Below are 23,957 nucleotides of genomic sequence, written 5' to 3' on the forward strand. Positions count from 1 at the left end.
ACTAATTGATATTAAAATTTTAGACCAAGTTTTAAACAATGGAAGCAGGAAAGGACTAAAAACTTAATCCCTGCGATTGTAGATGCAAAATATTTGATATAAAATTACATGTACTGCCTGAAATTTTCCTCAAGAATTTGGTTTCTGTCTAATTGGAGGCCTCAATTTCCTCAAACATACATCTGCCTCCTATCACACTATTTCACACCAAAACAGAAAGGAAAGGAGCAATATTGAAATGCAGTCTTCTACAGTGCATGACAAGGAGTTTCAGTATGATACACCTGTTTTGCTGATATCTGTCTCACAATTAAATGGGGGAAGGATGGATAATGAATGAATAGCATCAAAACTTCTATTCTTCCACTGCCTCTAATTTGCCACAACTTTCTCTGAACAAAATATTAAGTGGAATGCTTCATTAATGCATGCAATCTCTTAAAAATCAACAATAGCAAAGTAACCAAATGGATTTCAAACAATTTTAGCTTCATGGCATCAATCCTGAAAATGTTACATTTCCCAATGTGCCCAGCATACATGGAAATTACATCTCACCACTTCTCACTTGAACTTGCAATTCTTAATCATTCATCTACTGCCACCAAACAATTCAACCACTGAAGCGTGAAGCACTGATCCACAACTTCAATTATTTAGACAGAAACAATATATACAAATTCGTCATGTTAGTGGCATTTCATTTCACAGATATTATAAACAGTGCAAAACTAATACATTTGTTCTTTTTATGTATAAGTTCACCAGGACAGCACGGTTAGTGTAATCGTTAGAGCAACACTCTTACAGCGATCGGGACCAGGGTTCGGATCCCATGCTGTTTGTAAGTAGTTTGTACGTTCTCGCCATGTCTGCGTGGGTTTTCCCTGGGGACTCTGGTTTCCTACCGTTCAAAACGTACCGGAGGTTGTAGGTTAATTGGGTGTGAATGGGCAGCATGGGCTCATGGGCCAAAATGGCCTATTACCATGTTGTATGTCTAAATAAATTAATTAAATTGATTTAGTTACTGTGTAACCCATTCTGCAGAGAGGAAAAAAATTAAAATTATGATTCCTAGTGCACAGTGAATGACAATTTTTGTCTAATGGCCACCAGGATACGATAGAAGGCTTCATTTGCCAAGGTGTGTGGGAGTGGGGGTGATTTAAACAGGAAAGTCTGCAGATGCTGTGATTGCATAATATTTAAAAATGCTGGAGAAACTCAGCAGGTCATGCTGCATCCTTAGGAAGCAACATTTCAGACCTGAGCCTTTCATCAAGGTGAGAGAAAAGTAGGCCAGCATCTAACTAAAAAGTAAGGAGAAAAGGGAGAAAGGGGCAAGGAGAGGAGCTCAGACCAGCAGGCAAGAGGTCATACGTGGATATGGGTGAGAAGGCAGAAGAGTAAAAATCTGAATGTGTGGAGGGAGGGGCTAGCTCTCTGAATGGAGAGGGAAGGGTGGAGAGTTGGAAGAAAGCAGACAGATACAAGATCCAAAAATTATATCCATTAAGATGCAATGATTCTTACTGAAATTATACATGTAGTATACAAATTAGTTGGTGCAGTGTCAATAGCTTGTCAACAATAATGGTGAACATTTACCCACAGGAAGAGTCACTTGGCTCAAGCAGGAAGAACATAACTGGTAGCATAAGAACACTTAAATTTAAAAAAAAGCTGCCAATATGCTAAGAAAATATTTAAAAATAATTAAAACAAAAAAAAACTGCAAACATGTGCTATCAAACTCGTTCAGAGGCGAAAGAGAAAAGCTACAAGAGAATTAAATAAAGGAACAAATTTGAATGTTGCAACAACAGCTTCTATAGATCAAGCTCCTAGTTAGTTTTAATTAGGTTATGCATACAAATTACTTTCCCCAGGGCGGCCCTGTTGGCATAGCGTTTAGTGTAATGCTGTTATAGCACCAGCAATCAGAGCAGTCATTCGAATCCTGCATTGTCTGCAAGGAGTTTGTACATTTTCCTCGTTTCTGCGTGGATTTTCCCTGGGGGCTCCGGTTTCCTCCCACCCTTCAAAATGTACCAGGAATTTGGGTGTAATTGGGTGGCACGGGCTCATGGGCCTGTTACCATGCTGTAAGTTTGTTTTTAATAAAAATCGAAGATTAAAATATATTTTTACTAGTCTAATTTTTGAAAATATTGGCAAGTGTGGTGAAATATTGAATTTCTTCGTGTGGTTCTGTGTAAAAATTTAAAATGGATAGATAGCAATAATATTTTTCCTTGTATCAGAACTGATTTTACTGCATCACTGGCAAATGTTACCTGAAGTTCACGTGCAGCTAGTTTTTTTAAAAACAGTAAAACTCATGGAAACATCTTTTTGTATACTGAAAATTATGGCTTTTTCAACTGGAAAGATTGAAAAACAAAGCACCTGGCATTTTCTGCACTAAAATCTGACATTCAATGAAAGCACTAAATATGAACAAGTTTCACAAAAGATTGCTTCCTTTTAAAACCACCGACTGATCTTATTTTTTTCCAAACTTTATTGAATAGGGCGTTAAAATCTCAAAAAAACAGCCATTCTCAAAGGGGGCCATATGGACCCCTGGGGTGCTTATAAAAGGGGGGGGGGGGCCTGCTCAGAATGAAATTATATTAATAATGTTTTATGTAGTCAATAGGAGAGAAGTCCAGAAGAAACTTCGCAGCAAAGGGGCCCATAAACTTTGACCAGAGTTCTAGGGAGCCATGGCTGCTCCAAAGTACAAAATTTGGAACAAGCTGAATTTGTCACATAACAAAAATAAGATTGAAGATTTAAAATTAAAATTGCAATCCCTGCTATCAAAAATACAGGAAATTTTCTTTCTTGCTATTTAACCTTTTGGTTAAAGTGCCAAAATCTAAAGAATCAGAGTTATAATGTTGTGTCTATAGTTTCAAAATTTAGAAATACAGCCCAGTGATAGGCCCCTTCAGCCCAGTGATAGGCCCCTTCAGCCCAGTGATAGGCCCCTTCAGCCCAGTGATAGGCCCCTTCAGCCCAGTGATAGGCCCCTTCAGCCCAGTGATAGGCCCCTTCAGCCCAGTGATAGGCCCCTTCAGCCCAGTGATAGGCCCCTTCAGCCCAGTGATAGGCCCCTTCAGCCCAGTGATAGGCCCCTTCAGCCCAGTGATAGGCCCCTTCAGCCCAGTGATAGGCCCCTTCAGCCCAGTGATAGGCCCCTTCAGCCCAGTGATAGGCCCCTTCAGCCCAGTGATAGGCCCCTTCAGCCCAGTGATAGGCCCTTTCAGCCCACATCCATGCTGCCCAATTACACCCCCCAGGTCATTTTGAACGGTGGGTGGAAGCCAAAGCCTCCAGGGAAAACCCACACAGGCGCAAGGAGAATGGTCAAACTCCTTACAGACAGCGCAAGATTCGAACCCATGTTCCCGGTGCTGTAAAGGCATTTCACTAACTGCAACATCAACCATGTTTCCTTAAAGATTACAATGCTTCCTGGTCCATGATTTCAATACACAGAATGTAATGAAGTCACCAAAATTGTGTGGAGCATCAAGTAAATGCCAAATTTAAAACATTTCATGCCAAAATATTAATATGGCTGTTGTTAGTAATCACTCGAGTTTCTGCAGCAGAGGGAATTAAAAGTGAAATACTGTTCAACAATATTTGCACTTGGTGCATTCCTTAAATTAAACCATAATTTGGATTCATACTGTACCATTAACTTCTATACAAGAATAGTCAACAAAAACAATATAAATGTAAAGGAATAAATGTTTGAAGAGATTAAACATCTTAGAAATGCAAGTTTTCAAACCAGCATCAATGATTCTCATTTTTCACTTTTAGCTCAGTTGGGTTAGCAAAGCCACGTTTATTATATTGCAAAGTTTCATTGTTGGACATTGTCCTTCGTCCAGGACTTTCGGTCAAAACAATTAGAGTGTTATTTTTCAGATGTTGAGTTTGTGGAAGACTTCAGATGATGTTGTGGAGAGGTAACGGACACATCAGAAATTAAAAAAGGGCTTTCATGAAACACAATACAATCTCCTTCGACTACATTTGAAAAGATGTATTGCAACCAGGTGGCAGAAGTCAATTTACTGAAATCAGCTTCTACCGTTTGTTTAAAACAAAAGACCACATGGCAATCAAAATAGAGTTTTATAAAAATCACAATCATCTAAATTTGAGTGCTCAATGTCTGTTTTAGCCAATTTTCCCACAATCACCTATTCTGGGACCCCCTAGAAGAATGCAAGGAAGAAGAAACCATCAGTTTTCTAAAAAAAAAAAGGGGGTAATGGAGCCATTTGTTTTTTTTTTAAATGAGGGGGGGTGGGGGTTTAAACAAGATGGGAATAATGCTCAGAGATGGTACAATTCCCAACAGGAAAGGTGCTTGAGTGATCAGCAATAAATTTGTGAACTAAAATATCGTCTATATGAAAGGAAATTCAGAAAGCAAACCAGTCAGTTGGGGAGAGCCAAAGCTGAGATAAAACTGAGGATGTTGATACTCAGGGTTGATTCTGAGATGGGAGGGGGGAAATGTACTCAGGACCCCACAATGAGAAATAGGTAGGCAAGAGAGACTAAATTGGTAGAAAGTAATGAAATGAAGAGACAAAGGCATGAGTCAGTGAATTGCTATATCATCATTGCTGCAGTTTGGGTGGATTTGGTGGTAAAACATATTGGCAGGTTGAGTAGAGGAAGAGCTTGCACTTGTGAGTCAAGTTTCAGTCAATATGATTTGAATGCATTAAGAATTAATGCAATAAGAATTTGTTTGGCCATGACCAAAAGTTTTGGAAAAAGACACAGGAAATAGGTGGACAGGTTTGACAGGGCATGTTTCAGAGGTACTAAAAGATGAAATGGCAACATTATATCCCAGAAAATTTCACAAATCTCAGATTGTTGGTCTTACAGAACAAGTGAAATATCTTCATGGGCCACCTGGAGAATACAGGGACAGACGGGCTTATCCAGAAAAACATTACAGAAGACGACTATTAGTAGTCAGAAAGAATGGGCTGGAAAACAGAAGAGCCAGGGGGAAAAGAGCAAAATAAATGGAAGATGGAACAAGGGGCCCAGATCTTAAGAGTATCCAAAATTTCAATGAGTACAGCAAAAAGCAGAGATATTTTCCATCTAGAACCTCATATGCAACAATGCAAAATTACATATTAAGTCAAAAACTACAAATTTGTTTCAATTAAAATGAATTACTGCAATTTTTCATGTTCAGTTTGGTTGAAATTTCACTACATACTAATTGTTCCATAATTAACAGTTTGGTTCTTAAATTTATGAAAGTGGGTCCAGATTCTCAAACGTCCCTGAACAAAATTAAGAGCAGAAAATCTAAGAAAAAAATTATAAGGTTCCACTATAACTAGCAATATTTTCAGTGTTCAAATTAGTGTTAAATTAATTCTTCTTCTCTGCCCTGCAATCATTTGGCTAATCCCTTTTGTTACATGCTGATATACAAGATCATGGAGAGTTTCTTGCCTTAATAAAGCTACATATTTATCAATAGGACACTGTACAATTAATTATGCATTCTTACAGTCTTATCACTCCATGTGTGTTGAAGCCAGTCTCTGACAGTATTTGGTCATGCTATCATAAAAACAGATGGTTATCACTTTAACAATCCAACTTTCCTTAATAAATAGAAAATAAATTGATTATCAAAATGCCCAAAGGTATTACTCTCATGACTGCTGTTGAGTAGGCTTGTCCTGCAGCATCCATTGCAAACTGTAATTGCAATGTGTTAGTCCCTGAAAGATTTTTGATTGTGATTAAACAAAAGAACTAGATTATTACACTCCAACTAAAAAAGTAAATCTAATATCAAGAGGATACAAGAGGCAGCATGGTTAGCACAAGCACCTATAGCAGTGCCAGTGACAGGTTCTCATCCAGCACTGACTGCAAGGAGTTTGCACAATCTCCCCACGTCCATGTTGGTTTTCTCCCACATCCCAAAGATGGACGGGATCAGTAGGTTCATTGGTAACATGCGTGTATTTGGCAAGCACGGGCCAGAAAGGACTGTGACTGCTGTATCGCTGAATTAAAGATGGGCCTTTCTTATGAGTCATGAATGAACAATTTGAACCAGGGCAAGAAAATTTACAAAAACCACCCACACCACTGAGATTCAAGGGCATCTTACAATCGGGTTAAAATGCTGCCGTAATAATTTAAAACAAAGCATATAATGTTTTCCAATTTGCAAAAAACAAAAACAAGGCAATAAACAAAATGAATAATACTGTGGCGGAAAGATAACCAATTAATAATAATTTTCCCCTCTATTTTTGGATTAGTTGGTTATTGAAGGAAAAGGTTATAGCGATCATCTTAAATTAATTTAGCACAAAAATAATCACTGAGCCATGTTATCTAAACTTAATTGTAATCACAATGGCAACTTACGGATCAAATGGAGACTTTTAACACTAAATACATTATTAAACATTTGTATTGGAAATGTAAGCATTTCACCAATGCACATCATGCCATCTACAAGATATCAAGAGCTACAGCAATACAGCAAATGGAGCAGAGAAATCATTTCAGTTCCCTTCATCACCACACAAAAATAAGATAGTCTTTAGCTCATTTTTTTCCCCCCAATTAAATCAAATATTTGAAGTTTTAGCATACCAATTTAAATTGTTTAAACTGTTCCCAAAGTTGTATTAATTCAATATACACACAACTTGCAAATTATTAGTGATAAGAATGCTTTTATATTTCACACTGCAGTGCTTCATGTTCCCCCAAAATATTACAGGAGACAGATCAGTTTGCATTAGCACATTTAAATGTTAAATTTCAATGTGTTTACAATATACTTGAATGAAAAGACTCATACAAGACTACTTCCAAGGATCATTTTGCATTATTTGTGCAGATAAAGCATCAGCTGAAGTTCAAGGTTCTGCTAAATATCATCAATTATATATTCAAGCCTCAAATGTTATAATCATTCTGGTAGGAAGATGCAAGAGGTTTTGAATACATTTTCTGATTCAGTTTTACAAAAAAAAACGAGTGAACGGTTTACTTCTTCATCTTCACTCCTCACCACCTCCTTCAAACATACAAGTTACAAGCGACACAGCTCATGGAAATCAACTGTCCTCTTGCACCTTTATTTAACAGAAAACCTATCTTATTCATCTGCAATAAGCTTCATCAAAATAAATAGCTCGTTTAAACATTGTAACTAGATTATGCCGAGGAACGGGAATTCCAAGTTCATTTTCTTCATTACACCAAGAAGAAAGCTAATGGTAGTGTTTCCTCAAACTAAAATTGACATAGTTGAAATCAAGAGCACTGAATAGAAATTTGAGAACTTCTTATTGTTTTTTGTTTCTTCCAGGTATTAGGATTACAAGGGGGAAAAAAATAAATCTTCTACATGAATTTTCCAAATATTTGCAATGTTCAATGGAAAACCAACTAAAAGCGTCTTTCATTCAGGTGACCATTTATAAGTCATCAGATGTTTGTATTTTTTATATATAAAGTTCCAGAACATTTTCTATTGGAATTGCAGCTGTTGGATCACAGGCCAAGTTGCATTCTGAACCACACAATGTGAAACAGAATTAATATTCGAGAAAGAGATGGCGTATCACACTTAGCTAAGGCACTTGAAAGGGGGCAGCACTTGAAAGAAAACAGACAATCAAAAAAGGAAAGACAATTAAAATATTGAAGCTTAAATTATAAAAGAAAGTTCAGATTTTTTTTTATTTCTTTTACGAACACCATACACATACATTTGTGTTTCTTCAGCCTCTGATACGCATTCAATCACTCTCTGAGGAAATGATTGCAAAACATGGTTCATCTCTGACTATCAAAAAAGGATCTTGTCAAATTTCAGGTCACAGTAACAATGAGTATGTTGTTGGTCAGGGGAACGCGTCGGGGCACCTGGAGTGGTAGTGGAAAAACTGAAAAGGCTTACTTTATGCATTTGTTACAGTCCAAGAAAAGGAGACATTTTTACACTCAGAAATGGGGAAAATGCTCAAATAGTTTAAGTCTAGCTCCATTGAATTTACAATGCAAGAAGGGAAAAGCTATCAAATTTGAATGCAACCCCACTAATCCAGCAATCGCTTCTGTAATTACAATTAAGATAGTCAGGCTTCTGTCATATCCTTCCAACAGAATGACTGAAGATAGGGATCGTCAGTGGTTTTTCACAATACAAAATGGAAAGGCTTGCACCTCACACCATTTCTCAACTTAGTCACTCACACATGCATATAAAAATAGAAATGGGGCAAACAAAATAAATCATTCTGTATTTACCTGACTGTAAGTCACCACTGATAAGTTGCTAGAGTGACTGTTAGGGGAGATATTTACAGAGTTCTGCGACAGTCCATTTTGCTCTCGTTCATTTTGGTCTTCAGTTGGGCCCCATGCATTTTTACTAATGACATTTGTACTTTGGCCCCCAGGGTCCTTCACACTGTTGTCTTCAGATTGCCGGTTTTTCTGTGGTGAAGCGAAAGGGTTAAAATTGCCTTCAATCTTGCGACACGGTTGTGAAGAAAATTCTGTTTCAAATGAAGAAAGCTGCTGTGTAACTCCTAAAAGGCCTCCGATTTCAACACTCAGAATCACCCAAATCACATCTGAGAGTGACACAAAACATGGAATTAAGATTAGCACCTGAAGTTGTCTGTACAAAAGTCTAACCTCACAGAATTCAACACATTCCATATTTCAAACATTTCCAGTTCACAAACATGTTTTTTTTTAAAAACTAAACAAAGCTTCCAGGACACATGAGCAAACTTTGATCAGAAGCAAAAAAAAGGAATGTTAGATTACCTCCTACTCACAATATTTAAATAGCAGTACAATTTATCACTTGCCATACACAACAAATAATGCATTTCCTGAAGTTGGCAAACTTGCAGAAGCCTCAAAATTTAGGACAGGTTACATTGGGGGAGGGAAATGGTGAACCATTGTTTGGAGGTAGTCATTTCATCTCATTACCTCCAAAGTAAAGCCCAGTAGCTGTGCACATGCGCCACTGCCCTTGATACATTGCTGGCGTTGTTGGACTTCGCATCTGAACGCTGACGTCAGTCACTTCCTGAGGTTCCAATGATCGGACCATTACCATGTTCACATGCCCAAATTGGTCCCCTCCCACATATTTCAGGGACACACCAGGAGGCCATTGTTCTGTGCCTTGGAAGAGAAGGGGACAAAGGAATTGCATTTATATCAACAAAACTGGTTAAAATATTATTTCAAATGATGAAGCAAACATCAACTTAAATTACTGTAATAAATGTAGTGTTACAACTTTGAAAAATACACAAACCTATTCTGAGATGAAAAACTCAAGACCATCAAGTAAAGAATACATTAGATTCAGATTTATTGTCAGAGTACATACATCATAAAGAACCCTGAGATTCTTTTTCCTGCTGGCGAGGCAAAATGACCACTAATTGGTAGTGCAAAAAAAATGTTCACAACGCACACGTAAACATATAAAGAACTGTAAACAGAAAACCAATGTAAACAAGACACTAAATAAATACTAGTACCCATGAAGGTTATTCAAAGATTGCAGCTTCTGTAGAATCTGCATACATTTAAATGCAGTGTTTTTCTTCCAAGAGAAAATGGAAAGCATTACTAAGATGCCATTTAATGCAAACTATTAGTTAAACTGTTCTCATACAGATACAAAAATACATGCATTCACTGGTATTATCCTCCAAATAGGATGAAACTTTTTTTCAAATCAAGAATTCCCCCCCCAAAAAAATAAATTTTATTCAAAAGAAATATAAACAAAGGAGACCAAAGTGTTTTTTTTAACATTTTTAGTATTGTAGTGCCATATATATTTCATGACTGTGTACTGTAGTGTTAGCTATTAATTGTATGATTATAGCACCATTACCACTGATGATGCTCTAAGTGTTTTTTTTAACATTTTTAGTATTGTAGTGCCATATATATTTCATGACTGTGTACTGTAGTGTTAGCTATTAATTGTATGATTATAGCACCATTACCACTGATGATGCTCTGCCAGGGTTACACCTCCTTCAGATGTTTGAGCAGCTTGCCCAAAAATCTCAAGTTGCATAATGCCCAAAAGTGAAAGAAGAGTAGCCCTTCCCCACAACACCTTGGCACTGGCTGCACCAAGTTTCAGCATGTACTCCTGCAACCTGGAATGTGTCAGTCAGCATTCCCTCCCTGATGCTCCAGAAGACCATACAGTGTCTTTCAGAGGGTAGATAATTTTCCCACAACACTGGATGTTCATTTTCAGGCATGTCCCTGGGAACAGCCAATAAATGAGCGAGTCTTAGGATAAATTACGACCTTCATGCACACTTCAAAAATCAGGTTGCAGACTTGGGCAACTGGCTCCTCCCCATCATAATCGCCTAGAGTAAAGTGCATTCCGGTTGTATGGGAAGGAGAACGACAGATGTTTTCCCAAAAATAAACAACTCACATAAAAAAAAATTACAATGGAAAACAGTGCCAGGTCTTTTTACATTGTTAGTGTCACATTGCCCAACATACTTCATTCCTGTGCACTGCAATGTTTGCACTTCAATCAGCTCAGGATCCTCACCCATTATTAAAAGCTTTCGACCCTGATTCGGGAGCCCTCTCCACAACTTTGTCCTATTTGAAATAAACCAACTGAAAGTCAAGATTTGCACCAAGTGACTTGTAGAGTAAACACTGGTGCTCATGACCAATGTGACCAATTACAATGTCCCCCAGAGCCCAAAGTCAGGACAAAAACTACAATTGGATTGCTATATTTTCATAGTTCAAAGAGCAGCGTGAAAATTTCATCTCCTGGCACCTTAGTGCATTTAGATCTCCAAACCATCCGATGAGATTGAAAGGGAAACTCAAGTTTCAATGATTAAGAACATGAGGGGAAAATTTAAAAACAGCAATAACTTGTGTTTTTATGATACGATGACAATTCTCAAAGTCCTAACGTTCTGCAACAGAGTGCTAATATTAGCTCAGCTTTGCCTCAGATTTTTTTAATATTGGATCTAAGAGAGTGAAGGGAGGTTATATCAGCCATGGTTTAGATGGGATGAGGTCTCTTATCCAAGTCAGAATGTGGTAGGTTCACAATTTCAGTTGTGGAAGTGCAGAACATCCTTTCAGAAAAGTCTGAAATGAGCAGCAAATACCAGGCTATGGCAATATCCTCATCACCTCAAATTCAATTGTAGCTCCATTCAAGCCAGACAGTTTCAGCACAAGATAATGAATGCAGCATAAAAACCCTGAATACCATGTTTATAGTGGAGGGCTGAAGATGGAATAGTGGTTGGAATTATTTTATTTTTGAGAGGAGAGGCCACAACCTCTCCTCTCAAAACCATTGACAAAAGGATGCATTGTGTGATAAGGAACAAGTCACAGAAAAAAAATGCAAGGAACCAAGTGGCTCTAACATGTAATGTGGAAGTTGGTGTCAGCAAGGTCAAGTCCAATACAGAGACTTATACTGATGTTTGTGGTCTCCTGAACAAGTCAAGTATTATGCTTGTCAACTTGATTTTAAATTTGCAAATGATTCAAAAAATTTTGATAGTTTAATTTATACCACCTCCAAAATGAGAGCAAAGGGTAAAGTTAGAATTAACTCCACAAGTGATGAGGGGGAGCTACATGATGGAGTAGTAACTGGTCTGATATAACCAGCTCCCTCCGGAGAAAAGTCCAAAAAGTGGTAAATAAGTAAAACATTGATATAGAACAATTAAAAACAGAAATTTAAACAGTTGGAGAAAAATTTGAAGATGGCACCGAAAAGAATAACTGACAATGGTCAACAGAGAAGTAATGAAAATGACAGAAGATAAGAAGGCCTTACCTGCACAGTGGATCCAGGAGTTGTTCCAAAGATGGTAACCCGCTCTGCGCAGTTTGTAACCGAAAATCTTTGAGGCAGTACCGCGCAGTGTGGGCTTCAACAGTGGCTTATGGAGTCACAAAAGGAAACATTACTGCATATGCGCGATGAGCCGTGCATGTGCACAACTCATTTCCATCGGGCCACTGAAGGAGGATGATAATGTCGGAAACAGGCTGTTTCAAATATCAAGGATTTTTTTTAAACCATGGATTCTGCAATTCTTAAGAGCTGAGGAATTTCAAGACAGTATTGAAATTGAAAGAGCTCACAGGGCTTTGACAACAAAACCTCAAATCAAAAATCATGACCTTGCCCTGGTCAGGGAAAATGAGGAAGTCATAACAGAACAGCCATGTGGTCATACCAGCACCATGGGAGGATAAGTGGTCCACAGTTAGGAGTGGGAAGGGGAAGAGTAAGGTGCTAGAGATCCCTGTGGTAAGAACCATTAATAATAAATACTCCTATTTGAGTAATGTTAGGGGGGGACAGCCTCACTGGGGAAAGCATCAGTGGCTGTACCTTTGGCACAGGGTCAGCCCTTTTGGCTCAGAAGGGTAGGGAAAAGAAGAGGAGGGCAATAGTCATAGGGGGACTCAATAGTTTGGAGGATAGATAGGGGATTCTGTGGACACAGTAAGGAGAACCGACCAGATGGTGGTTTGCCTCCCTGGTGCCAGGGTCCAGAATGTTGCTGCAGATGTCCAAGATATCCTAAAGTGGGAGGGAGATGAGCCAGAGATCATGGTACATGTAGGTATCAACGACAAGGAGAGGAAGAGTGAAGAGGTCCTGAAATGTGAGTACAGGGAGTTAAGAGAGCGGAAAAGAAAGACCACAAAGGGAATAATCTCGGGATTTCTGCCTGTGCCACACAACAGAGAGCAGGAACAGAATGAGGTGGAGCATGAATATGTGGCTGAAGGAATGGAGCGAGGGGCAGGGATTAGTTTCTGGATCACTGGGACCTTTTTATGGGGGAGGTGAGACCTGTATAGAATGGACAGATTGCACGTGAATCCCAGGGAGTCCAGGATCCTGGAAGGGACATTTGATAAGGCTACTCAGGAGATTTTAAACTAGAATAGTTGGGGAGGTTGGGTGGGGGGGGGGGGGGGGGTGGTGGGTGGGAGGAGGGAACCAAGCGAAAGAGAACAGAGCAAGGAGAAGGTTAGATTGCAAACAGAGAAAGCTTGTAGACAAAGTTTGGGGGTGAATAGGCAGGTGAACGAGAAGGAAGATGCTCTGAATGAAGATGGAGGGGAGATGATTGAAAAAGAACATAATAGAGTTGTTTGTAAAGATAGAGGCAAACAGAAAATAAGTAGTGGGATATCTCTGAAATGCATATACTTTACTGCTAAGAGATAAGGTGGATGAGCTGAGGGTATGAACAGACACTTAGCAATATGACATGGTAGCAATTGGTGAAACATGGTTGCAGGAGGGATGTGATTGGCAGCTAAATATTCCTGGATTTTGTTATTTTAGGTGTGGGAGAATTAGAGGGGCAAGAGGGGGGTGGTGTAGCATTGCTTGTCAGGGAAAATATTACAGCCGTGGTTAGGCAGGAAAGATTAGCGGGCTCATCTAGGGAGGCTGTATGGGTGGAATTGAGGAATGGGTAGTCATACTTTTAGGGGTGTATTATAGACCATCTAATGGGGAGCAAGAACTAGGGGAGCAAATTTGCAGGGAGATAGCAGGTATTTGTAATAAGCACAGGGTTGTGATAGTGGGAGATTTTAATTTTCCAAATATAGATTGGGAAACCCATTCTGTGAAAGGACTGGATGGATTGGAATTTGTAAAATGAGTGCAGGATAGTTTTTTTTAGAGCAATACGTAGGTGTACCAACCAGAGAAGGGGCAGTATTGGATCTACTGTTGGAGAATGAGCTAGGTGAGGTGATGGAGGTATGTGTTGGGGAGCACTTTGGATCCAGTGGTCATTGTGCCACTAGCTTCAATGTAATTATGGACAGGGAATAGGTCAGGGCCTAGAGTTGAAGTTTTCAAATGGGGGAAAAGCGAGATTTGAGGAGATTGAAAGGATTTACGAGAAGTGGATTGGGACAATTTGTTTTATGGGATAATAGTATGTATTTTACTGAATATAATAATATAATATTTTTGAGTCAATAAAAATTGGATAATAACCAGATGACACCTTTTTGTTTTATTTGGGGTTAATTTTGGGGGGAGGAGAGGGAGAAAATGGAAAATGTCACTATATATATATATATAACTATATAAAGCGCATAGTTTTGAATTATTGTGACTTATTAAATAAAAAATAAAAAACTCTACAAGTGATAAAACTTTGAGTAAATAACTAGAAAATAAATAATTTTATCCATGTGGACTTTGTTACATCAATGTCCTTCCTAATTGCCAAGCTCAAAATGTAATTGTATCCAATCTACTGATATGTTTTAATGAGCCCCCAAAACTAGCAAACTAAAACTAAGAAGTACAGCATAAACTAAAACTAAGAAGTACAGCATAAGCAAAAAGAGTTCCAAAAGTGAAACTCCTGCACCATAGCTCCACAATATGACTTGAACTGGTATTGCATGTGGAAAACATTCCTGTAACATAGCTGGAAATTTCACCACACCGTGGCACTTAGTTTTCTTTCAAATTTTTAAAATTTATTTTAAACTAATGAATTTCAAAATATTAGCAACCCATCAATCAGGGAATCAATAAGATACAAAATGCATCAAGTCCTTGATTTGTGGATTCCATGAGATTGTGAAACTCAAGTCCGAAAGTATTTTCCCCTAATCTGAATGAACATCGGCAAAGCTTGCAAAGTTGAACAGTTGAAACAAGTTCACAAAATAAAAGCACATGCTTCTTTGAGGTTCATATCTGAAAGATACATTTCTGTGTATCTTGGAAACTCATTTGAATGATTATCATCCTTTACATCAAGATTTGTTAGAAATGTAATTCTTTTAGAATCAGACTTTAATGTCATGAACATGTCGCAAAATTTGTAAGGGCGAGGCTCGTCCACCATGCCTCCCCCCCATTTCCTTTATATTCAGACGCCTGCCAACATTTTTCCATATTTTGATGAAAGGCTCAAACCTGAAACGTCAGCAATGGATTTTTTACTTTGCTATATAAAGGACACTATTTGACCTGCTGAGTTTCTCCAGTATTGTGTTTTCACTTCAACCACTGTGTCTGTAGATTTTCATGTTTTACTTCTTATCTTGGATAGTTCTGTTCAGAACAAAGCTAATTAAAGAAATGTGTACTTAATGTGTTCAGAATTTTGAGTGGGTTCAAGGAAAAACCCACATTTCCCAAAATCCAGCAGGACAAAGGTGCAAAGGCTCAATTTGCTTTTCCCATGTTATTCAATACAATTAAATTTAATTTTTTCACAATTTTTCCTCTTTTGTGCAGATTCTAAACGTGGCAACATTGTTTAACTCTGACATTCTTGTGTACATATTTTGCTGATGAGTGCATGGTTTCATTCCTGCTCTACTTGAATTAGAAACCAGAAGTTTTGAAGAGACTCAGTATCTGAGCCTCCAAGCACTCGTATGTAGAGACTCGCCTCTTTTCCCAGCTTGAGTGAAATTTCTCATGTCTCAAATGGCTGAGGTCAGAGTTCTCAACACAATATCAACTTCACCCCTCCAAAAAAATATGCATGTTTCAATGAAATCACCTGTAATTTTATGAAACTAGAGTGCAGACCACTTTTCAAATGAGAAACACAGCATCTAGAAAGCAACCTTGAGAATCTTTTCTGCATTCACTCCAGTGGAATTATATCCATCCTTCTTCATTTGGGAAACAAGACTTTCACAGGATGTAATTGCAGCAAAGAATATTCACTCATGTCTTCAACTCATCCAGCAATAAAGGTCAACATACCATTCACCTGTGTTATGGGCCCAGAGGACCCCAAAACCCAGTAGCAATAGAATTCACCAAGACAAAGAGTTTTTAAATCAAAAGTTGTTTTTAATTATCTTTAAACATGAAAAAAGGATTCAACTTTAACTTACTACTATTAACTTAACCCCTTTCTAATTCTAAGCGCACGCGCATGTAATGTGTATGTAAGCTCAGAAAAGTTCTTTGATTCACAGTCCAACCTCACTTCTCATTCCTCCAAGTTCAATGGTTGCAGGCAATTCATATACTGTGCACGGAATTTAACATTTATGAATTTCACCAGGCTTTGGTGCTTGAAAGGTAAATGGTTACTGCTCAGGAAGGTTCTTGTCAGTTTTCAGAAAGAGATTTGTGGCTCGTTGATCAGCTACCAGTGTCTTGCCGAAGAAACTTGCCCCATCAGGGTTTTCAGATGATAGCCTCTTTCTTTCAGGTCACCAAAGAGTTCCTTTTCGGTTTCCCTTATTTCAAATGAAACATTATACAGCCAGCCATCTCCTGTTGTATGGACCACAAGGGCTTTGACCAGGCTGAACTAAGAACTCAAAACCTGTCTTCAACATGGGGTTTATCCACAAGCTTGCCAGGTTGTCATGTTCCAGTCCCAGCTGCTGAATGTGGCTGGAGAGGAATCAAGGTCGGAGGCTGAACTTTCAGGTCAGCCCAGTTTCTTCCAATAACTGTTACTTCTGTTGCAGGCCCTTTCTTAACAGGTTGGGCTTTAGATTTTCTTGTAGTCATTTCCTGAGACTTTTAGAAGAACTTAAAAGTTATTTTAAAAAAAATTTAAAAGTTGGATTTTAATTAATTCTGCCAGGAGAGGCATTTTCCATGTCTTCCCCCTACGCCATCACGCCACGTCTCCCACAAGGCTTCTTGAAAGATCTCTGCTATGGACCTTGCTATCAAGCAAGCGTGTGCCATTAGCAAATTTTGAGATTGTTCTTCAATGTCTAAGCAAACAATGCTAAACTTTCTCCAACTATATTTATTGCAGCACAATTTTATTGCTATAAATATATTTTAAAACATTAACATGATTTCCTTCACTTGCTCGGTCTTGTTACTAAACAAAATTGACAAACACCTTGCATTGTGATGAGTGCTCTGGACTGAACAACATATTTATTCAGCTTACTATATCATTTCATATTATCTCACAGATTTTTAAAAAATAGAAAATGCGAGACATCTATGCTTTAAATTCTACTCCGCTCAAAGCGATTGCTAACCTTGCATATGTCTTCCTTAGGAGCGACTCAATGTGCACGTTAACCTTCAGGGAATCTGGAATTGGGACTCCCAAGTTCCTTTGGACTTCCATTTTCTGAATTTCCTCCCCATTCTATCAAAGTGCATGACGATACACCACCCGGCACTTTATTCTATCTGCCAATTCAACATTTTCCTTAACTATCCATGACCCTTGACAGATTCTCTACTTCTCCAACACTATTCACCGCTTCACCAAAAAGCCATCAGACCCTATAGAACTCCACAAATCACGAGCAGCCCAGCTAGAAACGGCCCCCTTTATTTACAATTTTTGCCTTCTGTGTGTCAGTTAATCTTCTATCCATGCTGATGTCTTTCCTTATCTCACTTAGCAGTTCCATAGGCACCACCTTGTCAAAGGCCTTCTAAACACCTCATTAGTCAGGAAGGTACGCCAGCACCACCAACACTTTCCAAGGAGGAGGAGGAGGGCAAGAGTACATCTGAACAATGTTCTACAGGAACACAATAGAGAGTTTCCTGGCTGGCTGTATCAAAGTATGACATGGAAGCTGTAAATATCAGATTGGAGGTCAGTTCAGAGGGCGATTAAAACTAGTGCGTAAGATCACTGGGTTCTCCCTTTCCAACAATTGATAATATCCACAGGCAGCAGGTCATCAAAGAGAGCTCAGAATCATCCAGCCCGCAGTAACTTTCGAATGACGACCTTCAAGGAAGAAATACAGATGCATAAAAACCAGGACTGCCAGGCTGGGAAACAGTTTATCCCACAGAGGCCGTAAGACTGTTGAGCAATTCTAAAAACCCATAAATTATTTTTATTTACTTTGCATATTTTAAGATCACTGTATATATGGGTTGTTTGTGCAGAGGTTATACTGTGTGAAAATTAAGGTCCAAAGATAAGCTGTTGAAGCAGATTATATGTGTATATGAACAATCAGATGGCGATAAACTTGAACTTGAATTTCAAATAAACAACATCCATCGATTCTCCTTTGTCTGTCCTGCTTGATACCTGCTTGATACCTCCTTTCAGGCAAGATCTCCCAGAAGGAAATGGTGTTATTATGCGTATAATAAAGAACTACATTTCCCAGTCGGCCACTCACGCAGTTTGCGAGGGAACAAAACATGGACTACAACACAAGTTGAGTGCATTGTTGGTTCAAGCAGCTAAAAAAAATTGTTTAAGCATTAAAACCACGCAAGGTTGTTCTTCTTCAAGGAAGAAACAAAATTGAGTGTCAGAAGTGTGTGAATAAGTAAGAAAAAACAATAGTTCCCCTCATGGATAAGTTAAGTCCTCCCACACTGATGAATTTTACCAGCAATCATTGGAAATGCTTCATACAGCGATTCATCATTTATTTAGAGGCTGGCAGAGCAGGAGAGACCAATGAAGAACAGAAAACATCTATATTTCTGCACGTGATGGGTGAAGATGACCTGGACATCTTCAAGTTTTCAAATTGATGAGACATCTTTTATATTGGACATTCTGATGACAAAATTTGAGTATTTTGTTCCAAGTAAAAACATCATGTTTGAGAGATTCTCCTGTGACCAGAAAAGAAGGTATGAGCTTTGATCAATACTGAGCTGAGCTTCACACACTGAGTGAGTCATGTGAATTTAGAGATTTGAAAAACTCACTCATGACAGAAAAGTTGCCGAATCCCAGATAACAATCTGAGAGAAAGACGGTTGCGTGAAAAAGATTTGACACTGGAAAAGGGTATGAATGTGTATAGGGTAGCAGAGACCACATGAGCACAAACTAAAGAGTTGTACAGGATAGATACAACAGTGCATGCAGTGAAACAGAGATGCAGAGCACCAGGAGTCTCCCAAAGCTACAGCAAAGTGTAAGGCTCAAACAGCAAATGTAGCAGGTGCAGAGGTAGACGTATTCCAAAGGTGCGTCCTGCCTATGGAAAGTCCTGCAATAAATGTGGGAAGAAGAATCAAATGCAAAATGCAGCAAAGCAAAGGCTTCCAAAAGAAAGGTGCACACAGAAGATGAAGAAATAGAGGAATTCTTCATGGATTCACAGAATGTCAAATTGAAATTAAATAAAGAGAAATACAAGTTTGGTGTAAAGACACTGACCTTCATAGGAGATGTTATATCTGAACAAGGAGTGAAGCATAATCCAAGAAAGTCATCAGCCATTGAGAATTTTGAGAGGTCCCAAAACAAAGAGGAAGTGAGGACGTTTATTGGGGATAGTGGCTTACCTGGCTATGTTCATCCCTCATCTATCGACTGTGTCAGCACCACTTCGGTCACTGCTCGAGCAAAAAAATTAGTGAATCTGGTCGCATGACCAACAACAGTGCTTCCAGGCACTCACAAAAGTCCTAACAGAAGACCCTGTACTAAAATATTATGATCTGTATAGGCGTACCAGGATCTTGGCTGATGCATCCCAATGTGACCTTGGAGCAGTTCTACTGCAGCAGCATGAAGTCACTGTGGCCTATGCATCAAGGGCCTTAACAAGTACAGAAGCCAATTAGGCACAGATAGAGAAAGACTTTCTTACTAGCACTTACTCATGTGAAAGGTTCCATCAATACATTTATGGACAAGCTCTTGAAGTGGAGAGAGACCATGAACCATTGGTCTCAGTTAATTCCAAATCACTGAAATATTGCCCCCTGAGAGTACAGCACATGTTGATAAGGGTGTAAAAATAGGATGTGAAGATGACTACATGCTAGGGGGGGGGGGAAATAAAACATGTTTGCAGCTGATGCACGGTCTTGAGCAGTTGACAAGAGTAACTAAGAGGTTAATGTGGAGACACAGACATGATTATCACCTCATTTCCAGTATCCTGGGATAAAACAGAGCACATCAGGAAAGCAACAGAGACAGATGAAACAATGAAAGAGCTCAAAAAAACAACACAAAGAATGGCCAGCAGCTAAGAGTGACTGTCCAATGTATATTTGGTATTATTGGGCATGCAGAGATGAACTGTCAGGAGTGAAAGATATGGTCTTCAAAGGGAACAGGTTTGCGATTCCAGTGTTGCTTCATAAGGAAATGCTCCAGATGATACACAAAAGACATTTTGGTGAGGAAAAATGTACTGGCCAAGAATGAACTAAGACATAAACCAGACCACTGCTTCATGTGAAATATGCCTTACCTATACAACCAAAGCAGCAAAGGTTGGAGCAGATTTAGAGTCAGAGTCATATAGAATAGACTATTTTTCCAGTTACCCAGAGGTAGCATCACTGCAGTCAACATCCAGCAAAGCTGTTATCACTTTCATGAATAATGTGTTGGTGAGGCATGGAGTTCCTTGTGAAATAGTATCAGAAAATGGTCCACAATTTTAATCAGTGAATTTGATTCCTCTGCCAATACTTGGGGCGGGAGGTGGTTTCGACATACAACTTCAAGCCTACATCACCCAAAGTCCAATGGCCAAGCAGAGTTCTGTCCAGGTGGTGAAGGGCCTCATGAAGAAAGTGCATGATGAACAAGAGGGTTTCCACAGAAGTCTAATAATGCACCAAATGCAAGCAATACACTGGTGGAAACACATGCCAAACCAAAATGGACGGTTAAACCACCTCAAAGACTGATTGAAAGCTGTTGAGTGGAAAGAGACCAGCCAAAGAATGTAGATACCCTTGTTACATAAACAAAGCATAGTGTTTGTCCTTTTTTTTTAAATAAAAGGGGAAAAATGCATTATTGTAAGTGTAAAATAAAGAACTACATTTCCCAGTAGACAACGCACATGGTTTGCGCAGGAGCAAAAAGTAGACTATAACAGAAATCCTGTGTGTTGTGGGTTCAAGCAGCTCGAAAAAATAAAGTTGTTTAAGCATTAAAACCAAGCACGGCTGTTGTTCTTCAGGGAAGAAATGTAACAGAATCATGCTGAATTCAGCTGATTTTGTTATGCTGTCAAGTATTTTGAAATCTCATTCTTAATAATGGACTCTAGCATCTTCTTGTTACATGCGATTTAGTGGGCTCACAGAGAAGCAAGTCCAGGCACAGGCTAATGAAGGAGGATCTTTATTATATAGGTACTCCCCAACTATGCAGCTATGCAGCTTGTGTCCATCCACACATATAACTGAATATTTTAAAAATTTAAAGAAAAAATATAAAATTTACATGGCGTTTGTTGTATTTTACAAACTATAACAGGGATACAGGGATGTAAGAGCCAAAATGTACGTACTTACCTTATTAGTCGGCATCCTGGGATCCGTAGGCTGGAAGCAGCCACCTTGATTCCTGTGTGCATGCGTGAGTCTTCGGTTGGCGCATGGTTCACATATTGGAGTTCGGATGGCACATATGTAAGAGTTCAGGCTCAAATTCAATATCGTTAGGGTGCTTAACTCTCGGGCATGTGCCAATCAAACTCCAATGCGTGAACCCACCACACATGCGCCAACCAAAAACACACACATGCACACTGGAATCAAGATGGCCATGCCCAGCCTGAGGACCCTGGGATACTGACTAACAAGGTAAGCATGCAATTCCAACATACTCTAATTCTGAGATATGACTAATCCTTCAAACCGAATTATGGTCGTAAGTCAGGAAGTATCTGTACACATGGGGAAATTGTAACAGTGAAGATACAAAACAACACTTGATACGAAAACTACATAGGCATACACATTACATGCAGCGATCTCCGATACAAGTGGCTGCCTACTCTTTCTCTTTAATACACGTGCCATAATATTCGGTAACCAGTACACTCGGATAATCATACTTCAACACATGCCTCCAATTCCCTGGACCAACAAAGTGCAGTCCAATGCTTAGTTTTTTTCCACACAACACCATGGTCCTGCTCTAATTGCAGTATACACCTAACCAACGACTCCTCCATTGATATCTACAGTTTGTGATCTGGCGTAGAGCACCATCCTTAGACAGGACCAAGGAGCAAAGAGACTGGTCGGCCGCACGTGATAGGCTTTAAAAGTGCAGTAAGCTGGGGAGTCCACCCAGGGGCCAAAGGTCATATGCAAGCGATGGCAAGGGAGCCAATTTCCAGATGCACACAAATGAGTGGACAGAGTCCAACCTTGATTGGCAGGTGATGCAACTTCTGACTAGGTTCCAGTTAGAGGTCACGTGACCATCCACAATACCACCTGGTTTCAGAGGGAGAGGCCACATGACTCTCTTCAATCCCACCAGATGGAGAGGTCATGTGACTCCCCCCCCCCCCCCCCCCTCACAATCCACACTACATTTCACGACCATTGAAGTCAGGCAAACCAGCCTTTGACTCTCTTTCCTCTCAGAGGGTGGAGTGACATTTACAACTTTCAAGTCCTCTGGAACCATACCCAACTATAAATTCTTGAAAAATCACTTCTTGTATGTTCACAATCTCTTCATCTACCTTTCTCAGTATCTTGCAGTGTGATCTATCCAGTCCAGGTGACTTTTCCACCTCCAGCCCCTCCTCCCCAGTAATAGCAACTACTCTCAATAATGCCCCAACTCAGATTTCTCGCAAGTCGCTGTGAAGAACCTATTCAGTTCATCTGCCATTTCCTTTTTCCCCCGTGACCACTTCTCCAGTCTTATTTACCAGTAATCCAATGTTCACACTTGCTTCTCTTTTCTCAGACAGCAATGAGTCAACATACAAAAGTTAAAACGATCAGCTAGTTGAGTGGTACCACAACAACCAACTTGCACTCCAAGTCAGCAAAGTCAGGAATTGATTGTGGATTTGAGGAAGGGGAAAACCAAAGAACACAAACCAGTCCTCATTGAGGGGTCAGCAGTGGAGAGGGTAAAATACTTTAAATTCCAGGGGGGGGGGGGGGTCAACATCTCCAATCCATCCTTGGGCCACCATGTCGATAAAATCATGAAGGTTCACAGCGGCTACCCTTCATTAGGAGTTTGAAGAGATTTGGTACGTCACCAAAGACTCTTGCAAATTTCTACAGGTGTACTGTGGAGAGTATTCAGACTGGTTGCATCACTGTCTGGTATGGAGAAAAATAAAGGACTCTTACTTGTGCACTTTATTCATTTCCCTTTTGTTCTGTGTTGCACATTTGGTTTATATTTGTAATCTGTTTACAGTTCTTTGTTTCTTTCCACATTTACGCTGTGTACATTTTATTTTTTCAATGACCAATCAGGGGTGATTCTGTCGTGCCTTCAGGAATGTATGTGATGTCATCTACATTCCCTGACAATAAATCTGAATCTAAACTCAGCCAGAACCATCATGACCATTTGTCTTCACTCCATTAAGAACATTTTTTAAAAGCAGTCTCTCTGGAAAGCAGCCTCCATCATCAAGGACCCTCACCACCCAGATCATGCCCTTCTCTCACTGCTACCATCAGAAAGGAGGAAAATGTCTGAAGACGCACACCCAATGTTACCAAACAGCTTCACTTTTTTTGAACTAATGATTTATTTTTAAATATTGTATTTACAGAACTATAATTTATAGCAACTGTGCACCTGTAATGCACAATACGACTCCTTCAGTACAGTGTTCAGCACCCTTCTCACATTTGTCTCCATGTTGCCAGAGTTTAAGTTTTTAAATTCTTACCTTTTCTAAACTTTGTCCTTTTTTTAAATACTGGTATTCTTGATCTTTCAATCCCCAAGAGACTTGTTGGATAGATTCAATAAGTAATTTGTCAAAGATTCTTTAATGCAAAGGGCAAATTTACATATATCAAATTCTGGAGTTTGAGCTGTCACTTTTCCTCTCTGATCCAGAAGAAAAACTCCATGAAGAACACAACAACAGAAAACATAAAA

General features: G+C 39.2%; 1 protein-coding gene across 9 annotated transcripts in view; it reads right to left on the reverse strand.

Annotated features, from left to right (window-relative positions):
- The window catches only part of ilrun (inflammation and lipid regulator with UBA-like and NBR1-like domains), a 73,578-nt gene that overhangs the window by 20,157 nt on the left and 29,464 nt on the right, over positions 1-23,957 (reverse strand). For 8 of the 9 annotated variants that reach the window (XM_069941559.1, XM_069941558.1, XM_069941564.1 and 5 more), the window contains exons 3-4: positions 9,055-9,252; positions 8,356-8,684 (exon numbers count right to left, since the gene is read on the reverse strand). In XM_069941559.1, coding sequence (XP_069797660.1) covers positions 8,356-8,684; positions 9,055-9,252 — 527 coding nt within the window. Of the gene's footprint in view, positions 1-7,148; positions 7,972-8,355; positions 8,685-9,054; positions 9,253-23,957 lie in introns of those variants that run through there. The other variant, XM_069941561.1, reaches the window with a different exon arrangement.

This window comes from Narcine bancroftii, chromosome 5 (assembly GCF_036971445.1).
Source record: "Narcine bancroftii isolate sNarBan1 chromosome 5, sNarBan1.hap1, whole genome shotgun sequence".
Classification (NCBI taxonomy): domain Eukaryota; kingdom Metazoa; phylum Chordata; class Chondrichthyes; order Torpediniformes; family Narcinidae; genus Narcine; species Narcine bancroftii.